We start from the raw sequence: 15,000 nt of genomic DNA, 5'->3' as shown, positions 1-15,000 counted from the left end.
GATTGCCATCTTTGGTCACATATTTGTAATTGTGGGTGTATTCGCGCACCGTTTAGCATACCAAAAATGATTAGTACAGTGGAATAAATACTTTAGAAAACAGAGTTTAGGAGTAGACTTTTCTGTGTATAAGGGTGATGTCGGATATATGTTCCGCATGGAGATCAGTGGTAATATTATTGCAACTTGACAATTATGCTTGGTGTTCTCGAAAATCGTAAATTAAGCATGATTTTATATGTTATATTTTGGATGACCAATTTTACATTTGAGTATTACGTTTGCTATAGATGGGGACTGATGGCGAAGGCTAATCATAAACAACAACAATGACGAGGACAACAACAACCCCTTTGGTGTGGCCATGAAGTTATTACACCCGTAGCCATGCAGCACAATAATAATAAAAATAATAAACCACCTGGTCCAGTTGCATGACAAATGTACTTGAAGTGTTGCAGCCGAGACTAGGAGTGCAATGCGCAAGTACATATAACACGACAAATAACAACAACAAAACAACAAGGTAAAACCTATACACGAGAAACACTAGAAATATGTCAATGTGACATTTTTTTCAGATTCCAGAAATATAAAGTTGCGAGATACTAAAACCTGGAATGAGAGCACTCGAAGGAAGAGCGCAGTGTAGAGTTCTTTACTTGAGATGGCACTCTGCTCCAACTACTGTTAGGCGACGACATTTAGTCATTGAACTGGAGCGCGAAAGAGAAGGCAATAAAACAATAAAACTGTGCTAAACTGGAGCGCGAAAGAGAAGGCAATAAAACAATAAAACTGTACAGGGTCAAGGCAAACGTAGCACTCCTTGGACCGAGTTATCAGCATGCATTCAGATCCACGGACTTCCAGTCACACTTATACGCTGGGATAGTTTTGTGCAGGTCGTGCAGAACAATTGACTGCAAAGGCATCTCGAATGACGCTATGTCACACATGACAATGTATACAGTCATCATGAAAATAAAGGCACGCGGACAGACTCTATACCACACATGAAAATATGATTTAGTTGAAAGCGAAGGCACGTCGAGAGATGCTATGCCAAACGTGAGAATGTAGTTTCCATGAAAATGAAGGCATGTGTAGAGACGGTATGTCACACGTAAAAAATTTTTTGTTCACCAGAAAACGGAGGAACGCGGACAGGGGCTTTGCCACACATGAAAATAATTATGATCCACAAGAAAACGAAGGCTCCTGGAGTGTCAGTTGTAAATCAAACGAGGCGTCAAGACACACGTAGTGTCGAGGAATCTAGGTGAATTGCAAAATTCAGACTGAAGATGGAAACATGTGGATGGCACTGGCAAGTATCACTGCCGTACAAAGGTACTAGTGAATGTAGACGCAGCACGAGAAAACCTTTCAAAGATACACGTTACGCTGCTGCTGTGAACACATCTGGAATCACATGTCCTACACTTTGCTACACTCTATGCTCTTCACCCAAGGTTCAGAGATTCGTGAATTAATGTGACGATAAAAGTAGAACTCCGTTTTACAGAAGTTTGTTATGGAGAGCAGAGCGGGGGAGGGGGGGGGGTCTCAGTTACGCATGTTGGCAACAGTGTTGACAGAGAAACCAAGTCACACATGGAATACCTGTTCACGCGCAATGGCTCTGTTGTCCTCCGTGGTCTGTCTGGATATACTGAGACTCCAGCAGTTTTAAGCTTCTGCTTTGGGTCAGTCTGATAAAAGAACACTACAAAGCTGTTTGAACTCCCGAAAATTCACTAGCGTCACTGTTGACCATGGTCAGCGCGTCCTTCTCAGAGGCGGCGTCATCTTGGGGCTCCAGGACGAAATACTGGCGACCATCAGCGCTCTCCTCTGCGCCCACCTCGTCGTCATGCGCCTCTTCCGGCGGCACGCGCTTACGACCTAGCGTGGAGTAGCCCCCGTCATCCTCGACGCTGTTCATCGGCTGTAGTCGCTCAAAGTAGTTGCTCTCCTTGGGAGGCCTGCCGTCCGTAGGCGACATGTTGGCCGGGTTCCTGGCCAGGTCGTAGGGGGGCTCTACCACTGCCAAATTCTTGGGAGCCCCGTAGCCCATGTTGGCGCGGGCTGCAGGGGATGTTCTTCTCCCAGAGCCACTGTCGGGTAGAGGTTCTAAGTACTCGCGCTCTTCCTCTCCGGGTGAGTTGGGGTTGTTACGAGAACGGGCCATCTGAGGTTTGACGTAGCGCTCTGGCAGCGAAGGGGCGCGGCCCAGGAAGTGGTAGCCTCCGGATATGTTTCCTTCGTTCTTTCCATTGCGAAGTCCCTGTAAGGAGTGGAAAAAACCCGTGAGCAAGTGCAATAGGTGTGTCCAGAAACATCACAAGACTGTGCGATACACAGAACGAAAACAGATCTCGGGTCGATTTTTGGGCATTAAAGAAAAGAAGAACATTTGATCACGTGTATTTTGCTTGAACACAGTATTTCAAACTTTGATAGTACATTGTAATATCCTATATCTGTCCTGTTTCACAAGGAAGTTGAACTTAGAAATTGGACTTCAACAATGATTTTTTTAAAACAAGGCAGAATAAATCTAAGCAGGTTGCATCAATGTTTTGTTTTTTCTCGCGCTGAAGTCAAGACTGATTCATTCTTTCTTTCTTTATTTGGTGTTTAACGTCGTTTTCAACCGTTCAAGGTTATATCGCGACGGACTGATTCATCATTGCCATTATAGCCCATTCCTTTAAAGGCAGAAAAAAAGAATGTAGTTTTGTACAGTTATGGAATTCCTGTTGTGTGATTTAATTGAATTTCAAACCAACTACTACGAGCGTTCGGGGGCTGTGAGGCAGCTTTGTGGAGTGCATTTAAAGTCACTTGAATGATTGAAATAACTCACCGGTGGACAGTCGTTGATCTCCTGATAGATTGCAGAACCTTCATCATGGGGAGACGGCATGTACTTCATGCGGTGCTGGGATCTGAACAAATATCCCGTCAACAGAATGAATGCAAACCTCGGCCATTTTACATTAATGTACTGTCAAACCTGTCCATAACGATCACCCATCAATCAATCAATCAATATGAAGCTTATATAGCGCGTATTCCGTGGGTACAGTTCTAAGTGCTTGTCGAAGAGTTGTCAACACAGGACGTAGAGGTTACATGCCGAGTCTCAGTGATTATTAAAAATAATGGTCGAAGTTAGCGGATCATGAAAAATGCGAGCTTCAGCGAGCTTTTTCATGACCGCGAACTGAGACCATTATTTTTAATAATCACTGAGACGAGGTGTGTAACCTCTTTATTCCTCCTTTCTTCAGTTATTCCAAAAAACCAGGAGTTTTTGTGCGAAAGTTTGATCGAATCCGAATCACTCAACCAGTCAACCTGCGCAGGCGATCGATTAATGCGCGGTTGTATAGTTCCGTGCAAATCATTCCATTTTGTTAACACTTCTTTTCAGTTTCCCTGTTTTGGACTAAAATCAAGTACACAGATATGCTGTTATTCTGCTGTGGCGGTAAAGGCAGATATTGTGTGTTCTGTTTATGTTTTAGTATCGCTTAGTAAATGTTCTTTCGTCAAATGGGACTAGCAGACGAACTTTTGCACCCGTGTTCCAACGTTAATTACTGTATGAAGTTCAGTTTTCTGGGGAAAATAGTGTATGAAACCGCTTTATGTTGTTTAAATTGATGAGATGTGTGCATTTGGTTGCGTGTGATCTGTTTATAAAATGAAATATTGTTGAAAACTGACCGTCGGATTGCAGTCAGTGTTGTCGAAGAAACTGCGTTAAAAGAAGGGGAACTACTCTTGTCGCCAGAGTATGAGTTACTTGCCTTGGGAATTTGCTTGTGATGAACGGGTTGTGCACGGCAGATCTAGATTCAGAAAACAACCGAACTCATGGATTTTATATGGAGATTCATGTGTTCAGGCCTGTAGTTGTTAATTTAAATGCGGTATGTTTGTATTGTTTGCTCCAGAGATGTATATTTCGTACGTATAGAGCGTTCGGAACTTTTCAGTCGCAAAAGTAGTACCGAAACAGAACAGCTTCTCAACCCATTGCACTATCGAGGATTCAGGCTGTTGCTGGCTCGTTATTTGTTTGGTTGCTGGGTCATTATCGAAAAATAACTAGCTCTGCAAGTTTACAGAGGTAAAGAAGCAGAGGGGGGAATAATAACAAAGAAACTAACATCTACAGACGGACACGAACCCTATCACACACTAGCAAACCCTGATAAACATACAACAAACAACTGTTTAACAACAATGTACACATCAATAGCTAGGTCCAAACAAAATAATATTAAACACAAAGAAAACACCTCTCACAGAGCACAGCACAAGAATGTCTTTTGGGGCACAACACATCACGTCGAACATGAAAGTCGCAGCCAGCTACGGGAAGAACTGAGTCTTCAACCTACTCTTGAACGCGTCAAGAGAGGGGCTCTGGCGAAGCTCAAGCGGCATCGGACAATCCAATAGTGATCCTTGTAAACAGATGGTCGTTATGGTGAGGCTAATTATGTAGGAAAGACTGAATGTGAAAAAGGTGAATTATGCAGGACAGAATGCAAAAAAGGTGAATTATGTGGCAAAGAATGTAAAAAAAGCGAATTATGTGGGAAAGAATGTGAAAAAAGCGAATTATGTTGGAAAGAATGTTAAAAAGACGAACTATGTAGGAAAGAATGTGAAAAAGGTGAATTATGCAGGAAAGAATGTGAAAAGGGTGAATTATGTCTGAAAGAATGTAAAAAGGTGAATTATGTAAGAAAGAATGTGAAAAATGTGAATTATGCAGGAAAGAATGTGAACAAGGTGGATTATTTGCAGGAAAGAATGTGAAAAAGGTGGATTATTTGCAGGAAAGAATGTGAAAAAGGTGGATTATATGTAGGAAAGAATGCGAAAAAGGTGGATTATATGTAGGAAAGAATGTGAAAAAGGTGGATTATATGTAGGAAAGAATGTGAAAAAGGTGGATTATATGTAGAAAAGAATGTGAAAAAGGTGGATTATATGTAGGAAAGAATGTGAAAAAGGTGGATTATATGTAGGAAAGAATGTGAAAAAGGTGGATTATATGTAGGAAAGTATGTGAAAAAGGTGGATTATATGCAGGACAGAATGTGAAAAAGGTGAGTTAAGTAGGAACTTATCGGGGATCCTTTAAGGTTGTATTGGGTATGTGGCTGTTATCAAGGGCAGGTATTGGTGCAGGTATTGGCGATACTTGAGTGTCAGCGGTTGCTTGAGCATTACAGTGAAGGGAAGGGAAATGAAAAATAAGTAGATTTGTGTATTCTTGATGTAGGCTCTCTGAAATGTCTGAAGCTTTAATGGGAACTATTTGTTTTCCTAGCAGTCGGTGTGGGCTCTCTTGAATGCCTCAGGCTTAAAGGTGAACTTTTTGGGTTGCGATTAGTAGTCGTGCAGGCTCTCTGAAAAGTACAGTATTTGAGGCTAACAATTCTCTTTCCTTGTACGTACTAAATCTCTAAATAGTCACAGTTGTGAAGTGGAGATTTCTCCTGCCTAGTAGTTTCAGGATCTCTTAACTTTTGCTGTTGATACTCACAGGCGTTTCTTGACCTTGCGGTGCCTGATGCAAAGAACGATGACGACGATAAAGAGAATGACGATGAGGCTCAGCACTCCGGACACCACAGCAATCCTTATACTCAGGGGCAACTTGGGCGAACTTTCTGCAATTGATAAACACACAGACAATGCTACCAATTAAGATAAAGGCATAAAAGGCATGGAAGAATGGGTAATCCAGCAAACCGTACTCTTTTGGTAAACTCTGGAGTCTTAACAACAGGCAATCACAAGGCTCCAAACACGCCGGCTCTTAGTTTTATTGTGAGCTGTCCTGCTCTGGTGGCTAATTATAATCAATGCAGATTCGTGATATCGGTAACAAAGCATTTTTTGTGTGGACTGCAATTGCTGTCCCAGTCAATAGGATTAACATGTGCCCGCCTTAAATACTCTAAAATGGGATATTCTAAATCCTTTTATTTGTTTCTTTCTGTGGAGGTGAGCATTCCACCAGTTCTTTCCTAAATGCAGAACATTCCAAAACAAAGACGACTGGGCTAGCGATTTATTGTGTTGAAAAGTATCACAAAGCAATCAGTCTATTCCTTGACCATTTGTTTTAAACTTACAGCAAGAGAAACAATGTTACAAAATATGAAAGTTCGTTAGGAACACAAGGGTTCAAAGAACCATATGGAATTAATATTTCTTTGTGTTAGTGCTGTCAGTCAGGTTCATGTACCTTCAGTTGGTTTTTGTTCCCTTATGGCAGCACAGGAGCAATGCAGGTGTTCCATCTCATGGTTAAAGAACTCTTCAGCCTTATTGTGGATACGACCATTTCCACAAAGACTCGTTTCCTTTTTCGTACGCCTGTGTCAAAAACACAGCCAGACAGTCAGCCAAAGAGACAGACAGACAGACAGACAGACAGACGCACGCACGCACGCACACGCACACGCACACGCAAACACACACACACACACACACACACAGCAATATGGATGAAATGACAGACTTACAAAATAGATTTGTCTCTCTTGACAGGACGCATCAAACTCGCTGAGCTAGTCAAAGGGGTCAAATACAACACGTGACTAAGGCAAAGTTGGAATCTAACAGGTTCCTCCAGAGAAACATAAGTCATTTGATTTCACACCCGTCGCTAGTCTGTTCATTTATGAAGAATGAGATTACATTCTTGTACAGCTTCGCTCAAACTTTAAAGTAAGGTAAAGGGAAGTTTTCAATCTTTGTATACGTGAATTATTTTTTACTCTCTGTGAAGGTTTCAGTGCTGCTTCAACATTATTTTCAACATTTGCAAAGTTTTTTCCTGTGGGCACCAATCTCTAAAAATGCTAGCAGGCTTCCATTTGACTCACTTACCCACAAAGGGTGTCGATATCAGATTCATCGGCAGTGCGGTTTTCTTTCAAGCACTCGTTGAGTTGCTTCCACTCGCTCTTGTCTTTGGCCATATCAGTGGACAGACGGCGGCCAATGTCCTGCCGAATTGCAGCTCGCTCCTTCAGAGAACACTTGACCGACTCGTTCCCGTTCTTGTACATCTCTTCCCCATCTGGGTACATCAACCTGGCATTGAAAAACAAGAAATTAGAAAAATATGAAAAACAAAGGGAAGGAAGCACTCTGAATGCATACGACACTGTGTAATAGACAATGACATTGAGAATTCTTTATTTAACGAGGGAAATAAAGTAAGCAGTGATCTACCTTTTTATGTCTGGCCCTCGCCCTAAAGAGGGTCTAATCTAATAATCTTATAGAGAAAGTGAGAGTTATACGAAAGCAGTTTCCTGGCACCTGAGAGAATAACAAGCATTGACATAAACAAGCGACTCTCCGAGTCTCATCCTCAAAGTAAGAAAGTAGAAAGCTGGATGTACTTTCACTAAGTCAGCTGGTCGCAGATGTCGACGGGTTCAACATAATTAATACATGACTAATTATCTAAAGTCAACATAATTAATACATATCTAATTAACTAAGTGTCTAGCCTTAAGTTGCAAGCTGATGTTGCAGAGCTGACATGAATGAATTCACATAAAGTGTAATAATGATTCACAAAGTTGTTGAGTTGAATGTCACCAACCCCAACCCAAGTGTAGCTACAAAAGACATTTCTGAGCTAAAACTTACCTCGTACCACAGTGTACGGATTTTGTTTGTTTGTTTGCCTAACGCCCAGCCGACCACGAAGGGCCATATCAGGGCGGTGCTGCTTTGACATATAACGTGCGCCACACACAAGACAGAAGTCGCAGCACAGGCTTCATTGTCTCACCCAGTCACATTATTCTGACACCGGACCAACCAGTCCTAGCACTAACCCCATAATGCCAGACGCCAGGCGGAGCAGCCACTAGATTGCCAATTTTTAAAGTTTCAGGTATGACCCGGCCGGGGTTCGAACCCACGACCTCCCGATCACGGGGCGGACGCCTTACCACTAGGCCAACCGTGCCGAGTGTACGGCTTACAAACAACTCAAGGTCTATATTATTTGAGCGACTTTCACATGTCATCTTGTACTTCCTCACGGACGATGCATGGGATGATTCTCGCCAATTCCAATGTGTACCTTCCTGCAGGTGACGCTGAATCAACATCACCCACCTCTATACTCACAGATGTTACCTCTCACCAAGTCTAGCTAGTGTACCTGTGAATCTAAAGTTCCCCAACAGACTATTTGTGACTTTAACATAACTGCACACAGGTACTGATGTAATTAGTAACATTTGCTCAACTAAACAGGACCTGCCCCAGTTCAGCCAAACACCCACACATACTGATTGACTGACCGTCACCAAAGCACTAAACGAGTTTCGAGTATGTTTAAATCGAAGCTAAGATCGACGAAAACAATGGCAAATCCTCAATAGCTTTGAAAAAGAGTGAAACGCTCGCATTTAAAACATGTCGGTGTTGGCAACTCACTCGTTTTACTGAGCTACCAAAAGACCAAACGTATACCGAGTACCTACCCGCAGATGTTCTTCAGCTGGATAGGCTCGCCAGCCAACACACGGTGGAAGTTCTCAGCTTTGTACAACTCTATCGTACATTCGTGGAACTCGTCACACTTCTTCTGCAGCTCTTCCAGGTGTTGCTGGATGTAGATATTGTGCTGACCTGAAACATTACCAAGAGCACGTGGGAGTTACAACTCCAGCGAGACAAGACTAAGTTTAAATCCACCATGTTGTGGAAATGATCAACAATACATGTGTGCGCAAACAGCAAAGTACACTGCAGGCTAAGTGTGCATCAAAGCAGTGTACAGTGTCAAGTCTCCAACAGTGCAGCAACACGCAGTATTTACGCTGAAATGTGTCACACAAGAAATATGTGTCTATAATTTTGGATGATTAATGAGATGAGAATGATTATAATGATGCTGCTATGGATTTCCAATTTGGTTTTAAGACTACGTGACAGGGCAGCACTCTACGCTTACTGTCATAATATATCCTGGTGTCAACATAACGGTGTTTTTTTTGGGTGTACACACAAAGTAAAGTGCAACTGAGGGCTTCAGAGTTCTTCAAAGCTTTGTAATGGCCCACACAACATACTGGTATTTACGCTGAAATGTGTCACACAAGAAATATGTGTCATCATAACGTGAACTTAATATATACGGTGTTTTGTTTTGGTGTACACACAAAGTAAAGTGCAACTGAGGGCTTAAGAGTTCATCAAAGCTTTGTAATGGCCCACACAACACACCGGTAGTTACGCTGAAATGTGTCACACAAGAAATATGTCATCATAACGTCAATATAAGGTTATCTGTGTACACACAAAGCAAAGTGCAATGTGGGCTAAGAGTATGTAATCAAAGCGTTGCAATGCCCTGTACAACATACCGATATTTACACTGACACGTGTCATACAAAACAATATATATGTCATCATCATATCGTGAATAAAGTTTAACTATGACACGCCCAGTGGGACGAACTAAAATCTTTCTTCACGTGACTCGGCGCGACAGAATCAAACTTCATTCACCCGAACTTGTCTTTACTTCACAGCGTGTGTATGTGTACATGTGTGTCAGTTGTGTGTGTGTGTGTGTGTGTGTGTGTGTGTAGTGTGTGTGTAGTGTGTGTGTGTGTGTGTGTGTGTGTGTGTGTGTGTGAGTGTGTGTGTGTGTGTGAGAGAGAGAGAGACTGAGAAGGAGAGAGAGAGAGAGAGTGAGAGAAAGAGAGAGAGAGAGAAGGAGAGAGAGAGAGAGAGAGAGAGAGAGAGAGAGAGAGAGAGAGAGAGAGAGAGAGAGAGAGAGAGAGAGAGCACACACAAGGGAACGAATCCATTCACTGCACAGCACCTCCATGGTCGTGTTCCTTTCTCCACTCAGGTGAACACAGAACCATTGTCCTTAAAATAATGCGTCTCTCCGTACACTTCTTCACACACCGCCTTAAGAATGATCTGGCCACAGAACACAAATCTGAACGAAAACCCCGAAGTCACTTTTCACACAACATATTGGCAGACATTAGTGGCGGAAAGGGATGGTCCACGATCAAACTTTGAGTCAGAGTCTTTTCAGACGTCAGAGCGTCGACAGTTTTCGCCTCAGCGGAAAGTAGGATTTCCGCATTTGTCACACGCATACTATACGGGCCACTATACACATAGGATCTTATTCATACGCAAGAGCAGGAGAATTGCGTCTGCGCGCGCGAAACTCTATAAACTGTCACAAGCACGCACACACCAAGTCTTGAAATACGCAAACGTTATTGCGGGTTGTGGGTGGTCACCCGTCATAAATTTATTTTGCAGGCACAAGCTGCAAAGCAACTCTCAGTGTAGAACTGGAGAGAACCGACTGCATATCAACTAGTTAACGTTCAAAACACTTGAACAAACAAACGAAGGAGCATCGATTGGATCAACTTAACCCTACTCCTACTTACACGTGATAATTGGTCCATTGATCATCAGGAAATATAAACTCGAAGGGTGTCCAGCTAGATTGTCACCAAAAACAGATGTGACACACACTAGGTTTAAGAGAAATGTGTGGTCTGTGACCAAGTTTCAAAGTTGTTCACTGTAGCAATTTCCTTCTTGCACAGAGGAAAAACCCAAGTTTGAATTTCGGTCAAGAGTCACCGAGTAGACATGTGACTGCACACACACACACACACACACACACACACACACACACACACACACACACACGCACGCACGCACACACACACATACCCACACACCACGCACGCACACACCACGCACACACACACACGCACGCACGCACACACACACACACATACACACACACACACACACACACACACACACACGCGCGCGCGCGCGCCACAGTCGTGGATTTATGACTCTTTTTCAGGAAAGCAAGGCTGCAGGGCCTCAACTTGAAGTTTGGACTAAAGCACACATGCAAACAGATGAATAATCAATGATTGATATAAATAACTAAACAAAACTTAACTAAATGTAAAAATAAAAGTAAAGGAACCCATTTATTTGAAACACTGAAATAAATAAATAAGTAAATAAATAAATAAATAAATGAATAAATAAATAAACAAATTAATGAATAAGCAAAAAAATAAAAAATAAATAAATAAAAAGGAGCGTTAGGAAAAGGGTCAATTTAGTAGGTTTAGTTTAAACGCCTACAGCTGTATCAATCAATCAATCAATATGAAGCTTATATAGCGCGTATTCCGTGGGTACAGTTCTAAGCGCTTGTCGAAGAGTTGTCAACACAGGACTAACAAAGAAACTAACATCTACAGACGGACACGAACCCTATCACACACTAGCAAACCCTGATAAACATACAACAAACAACTGTTTAACAACAATGTACACATCAATAGCTAGGTCCAAACAAAATAATATTAAACACAAAGAAAACACCTCTCACAGAGCATAGCACAAGAATGTCTTTTGGGGCACAACACATCACGTCGAACATGAAAGTCGCAGCCAGCTACGGGAAGAACTGAGTCTTCAACCTACTCTTGAACGCGTCAAGAGAGGGGCTCTGGCGAAACTCAAGCGGCAGGGAGTTCCAGACGGAGGGGCCCGCGGAGGGGAATGCACGCTGACCAGCAGATGCGAGTTTCGAGCGAGGGATGTGAAGGCGGAGTGGGTCAGCAGCAGAACGAAGGGGACGGTCGGAGGGCTGGGTGTACAGGTCCAGGGAGGATTGAAGGTACTCGGGAGCAGAGTCGTTGAGACACTTGTAGACCAGAGTGGACAGTTTGTAGGAGATTCGGGTGTTGACAGGGAGCCAGTGCAAGGAGCGAAGTAGGGGGGTGATGTGGTCTCGCTTCGTCTTCCTCAACGTCAGCCTGGCAGCAGCGTTCTGGACTCGTTGTAGGCCATGAATGGATAAGGCGGGGAGGCCAGCCAGAAGGGAGTTGCAGTAGTCCAGACGACTGAAGATGAGGGAGACAACCAGTTTGACACAGGCGTCGTGGGTGAGGTAGCGACGGATGGAGGCGATGCGTCGTAGGTGGAAAAAGCAGGTCTTGATGATGAAGGAGATGTGTGTCTGCATTGAGAGAGTGGAGTCGAGAAAGACGCCAAGGCTCTTGACAGCAGGGGAGAATGGAACAGTCGCGTCATCCAGCTGGAGGTCGGTCACAGTGAGGGAAGCAATCTTCTGTCGTGTTCGAACGAGAAGGGCCTCCGTCTTCTCACTGTTCAGCTTCAACTTGTTCTCAGTCATCCAGTTCTTGATTTCAGTGAAACAACTGGAGATGGATCCCAGGAGATGGTCAACGTCCTCCGGCTTGGCGCTGTTCTGGGGCTGCGTGTCATCGGCAAAGGAGTTGTAGTTCAAGCCGTGTACGAGTTGGCTTAACGCTCACATGTGTAATGTACATTATACAATTGAAATAACCACAAAACAGGAGTGTAGGCTCTTTTCGATTGTAAATGGAAAGACGGTGCGAGTAAAAGAAGAGTGAGAGGAAAGTGCAGAGGGCGTATAGTATAAGGAAACTGAGTCAATATTTGGTGCCTTTTTAAACTCTGCAGGTAAAGCAAGCAAATCGAATGTGTAAATGAAAGAAAACTACGTGTACATGTATTAGTGCACTTCTAAATGAATAAGTAACTGAGTCTTCAGACAGCACGTAGACGCATTCATTGACTGACGTATGCAAAAACAGAGTTTTACCCAGAACATGTTTTCAAATGACACGGAAAATGTTTGGCTCTGTACACAGCCTGTGGGCAGAGATAGTTACATAGTTTCACAGGTAAATAGGTAGCTATATCAGCTGTATTCCTTAGAGAGTTACTTGTAAGTGGATTCCTTTCCAATATTTAAAAGTAAATTGAAATTTAACAAAATATATTCAAAGTGATGTTTGTTTAGCACGTTCAAACCCATCGCGTTGGAAATGGTTGGATGACATTACCGATGCCCGAAGTGAAAAGTATAACAGAAAGCGTCTTTGAGAGGGGTCTACGACCTTCAAGTTAAGCATGTTTCACCATGGACACACGCCCACTAGCTTGTATGTTTTGTGTCTCAGATACAACAGAATTTTCTGTCAGAAAAAAAAGCAAAGACAAATTATATCAAACCTGTGTCAAATCTTTCGCATATTGTCTTGGAAGGCATGTTGCAGAAATGCTGCGGATCCTATATGATGAGTAACCTGGCGCGTACTACTCCACGCAGCGGGACCTCAAGGTTATATAATGTAGGCACGGTGCCAATATTAGCTCTGATATGTGGATACTCGTACAGATGTAGTCTACTTGCACGTGGGCACAGCACTCCAAGAATAAACATTAGACTCCAATTATTCTTTCATGCGATGTGTCAATCACGTTCCCGGTCGCCTGACAGATTCGAGAAGTAAAACCAGATTTGTGAATACTCGTACAGATGGTTTTTATATTTAGTCAAGTTTTGACTAAATATTTTAACATCGAGGGGGAATCGAAACGAGGGTCGTGGTGTATGTGCGTGTGTGTGTGTGTGTGTGTGTGCGCGTGTGTGTGTGTGTGTAGAGCGATTCAGACTAAACTACTGGACCGATCTTTATGAAATTTGACATGAGAGTTCCTGGGTATGAAATCCCCGAACGTTTTTTTCATTTTTTTGATAAATGTCTTTGATGACGTCATATCCGGCTTTTCGTGAAAGTTGAGGCGGCACTGTCACGCCCTCATTTTTCAACCAAATTGGTTGAAATTTTGATCAAGTAATCTTCGACGAAGCCCGGGGTTCGGTATTGCATTTCAGCGTGGTGGCTTAAAAATTAATTAATGACTTTCGTCATTAAAAATCTGAAAATTGTAAAAAAAAATAAAAATTTATAAAACGATCCAAATTTACGTTTTTCTTATTCTCCATCATTTGCTGATTCCAAAAACATATAAATATGTTATATTCGGATTAAAAACAAGCTCTGAAAATTAAATATATAAAAATTATTATCAAAATTAAATTGTCCAAATCAATTTAAAAACACTTTCATCTTATTCCTTGTCGGTTCCTGATTCCAAAAACATATAGATATGATATGTTTGGATTAAAAACACGCTCAGAAAGTTAAAACAAAGAGAGGTACAGAAAAGCGTGCTATCCTTCTTAGCGCAACTACTACCCCGCTCTTCTTGTCAATTTCACTGCCTTTGCCGTGAGCGGTGGACTGACGATGCTACGAGTATACGGTCTTGCTGAAAAATGGCATTGCGTTCAGTTTCATTCTGTGAGTTCGACAGCTACTTGACTAAATATTGTATTTTCGCCTTACGCGACTTGTTTGTTTGTTTGCTTAACGCCCAGTCGACCACGAAGGGCCATATCAGGGCGGCCCGTCGCGATATAACCTTCGTGGTTGAAAACGACGTTAAACACCAAATAAAGAAAGAAAGAAAGAAAGAAAGATATCAGGGCGGTGCTGCTTTGACATTTAACGTGCGCCACACTGCGCACAAGACAGAAGTCGCAGCACAGGCTTCATGTCTCACCCAGTCACATTATTCTGACACCGGACCAACCAGTCCTAGCACTAACCCCATAATGCCAGACGCCAGGCGGAGCAGCCACCAGATTGCCCATTTTAAAGTCTTAGGTATGACCCGGCCGAGGTTCGAACCCATCGTACAGATGTCACCTCCTTGCAACTGGACACAGAACTCCCAGCATGCAACCTTAACTGACCACACTGATTCCTTCCGGCGATGTGTCAATCACGTCCCCGATCGCCTAATGGGCTTGCAGGACCAAGACCGGAGTCAGTGTCTCAATACTGTGCGTGATGATAAGGAATCAACTGGTGATGTCTTCCGCTGCGGATGACGGGCGTAGTGGACTAGTGGATAAGACATCGGCCTCCCAATCGGAAGGTCGTACGTTCAAATCCCGGCTGCGGCCGCCTGGTGGGTTAAGGGTGGAGATGTTTCCGATCTCCCAGGTCAACG

General features: G+C 43.0%; 1 protein-coding gene across 4 annotated transcripts in view; it reads right to left on the bottom strand.

Annotated features, from left to right (window-relative positions):
- The window catches only part of LOC138958509 (uncharacterized), a 31,617-nt gene that overhangs the window by 944 nt on the left and 15,673 nt on the right, over positions 1-15,000 (bottom strand). For 3 of the 4 annotated variants that reach the window (XM_070329680.1, XM_070329683.1, XM_070329681.1), the window contains exons 2-7: positions 8,553-8,700; positions 6,931-7,137; positions 6,284-6,414; positions 5,576-5,702; positions 2,873-2,954; positions 1-2,290 (exon numbers count right to left, since the gene is read on the bottom strand). The exon at positions 1-2,290 is cut by the window's left edge and continues 944 nt beyond it. In XM_070329680.1, coding sequence (XP_070185781.1) covers positions 1,730-2,290; positions 2,873-2,954; positions 5,576-5,702; positions 6,284-6,414; positions 6,931-7,137; positions 8,553-8,700 — 1,256 coding nt within the window. In that variant the 3' untranslated portion in view covers positions 1-1,729. Of the gene's footprint in view, positions 2,291-2,872; positions 2,955-5,575; positions 5,703-6,283; positions 6,415-6,930; positions 7,138-8,552; positions 8,701-9,901; positions 10,488-15,000 lie in introns of those variants that run through there. The other variant, XM_070329684.1, reaches the window with a different exon arrangement.

This window comes from Littorina saxatilis, linkage group LG2 (assembly GCF_037325665.1).
Source record: "Littorina saxatilis isolate snail1 linkage group LG2, US_GU_Lsax_2.0, whole genome shotgun sequence".
In the NCBI taxonomy this organism is placed as follows: Eukaryota; Metazoa; Mollusca; class Gastropoda; order Littorinimorpha; family Littorinidae; genus Littorina; species Littorina saxatilis.
This window is presented reverse-complemented; position numbering and strand designations above follow the sequence as displayed.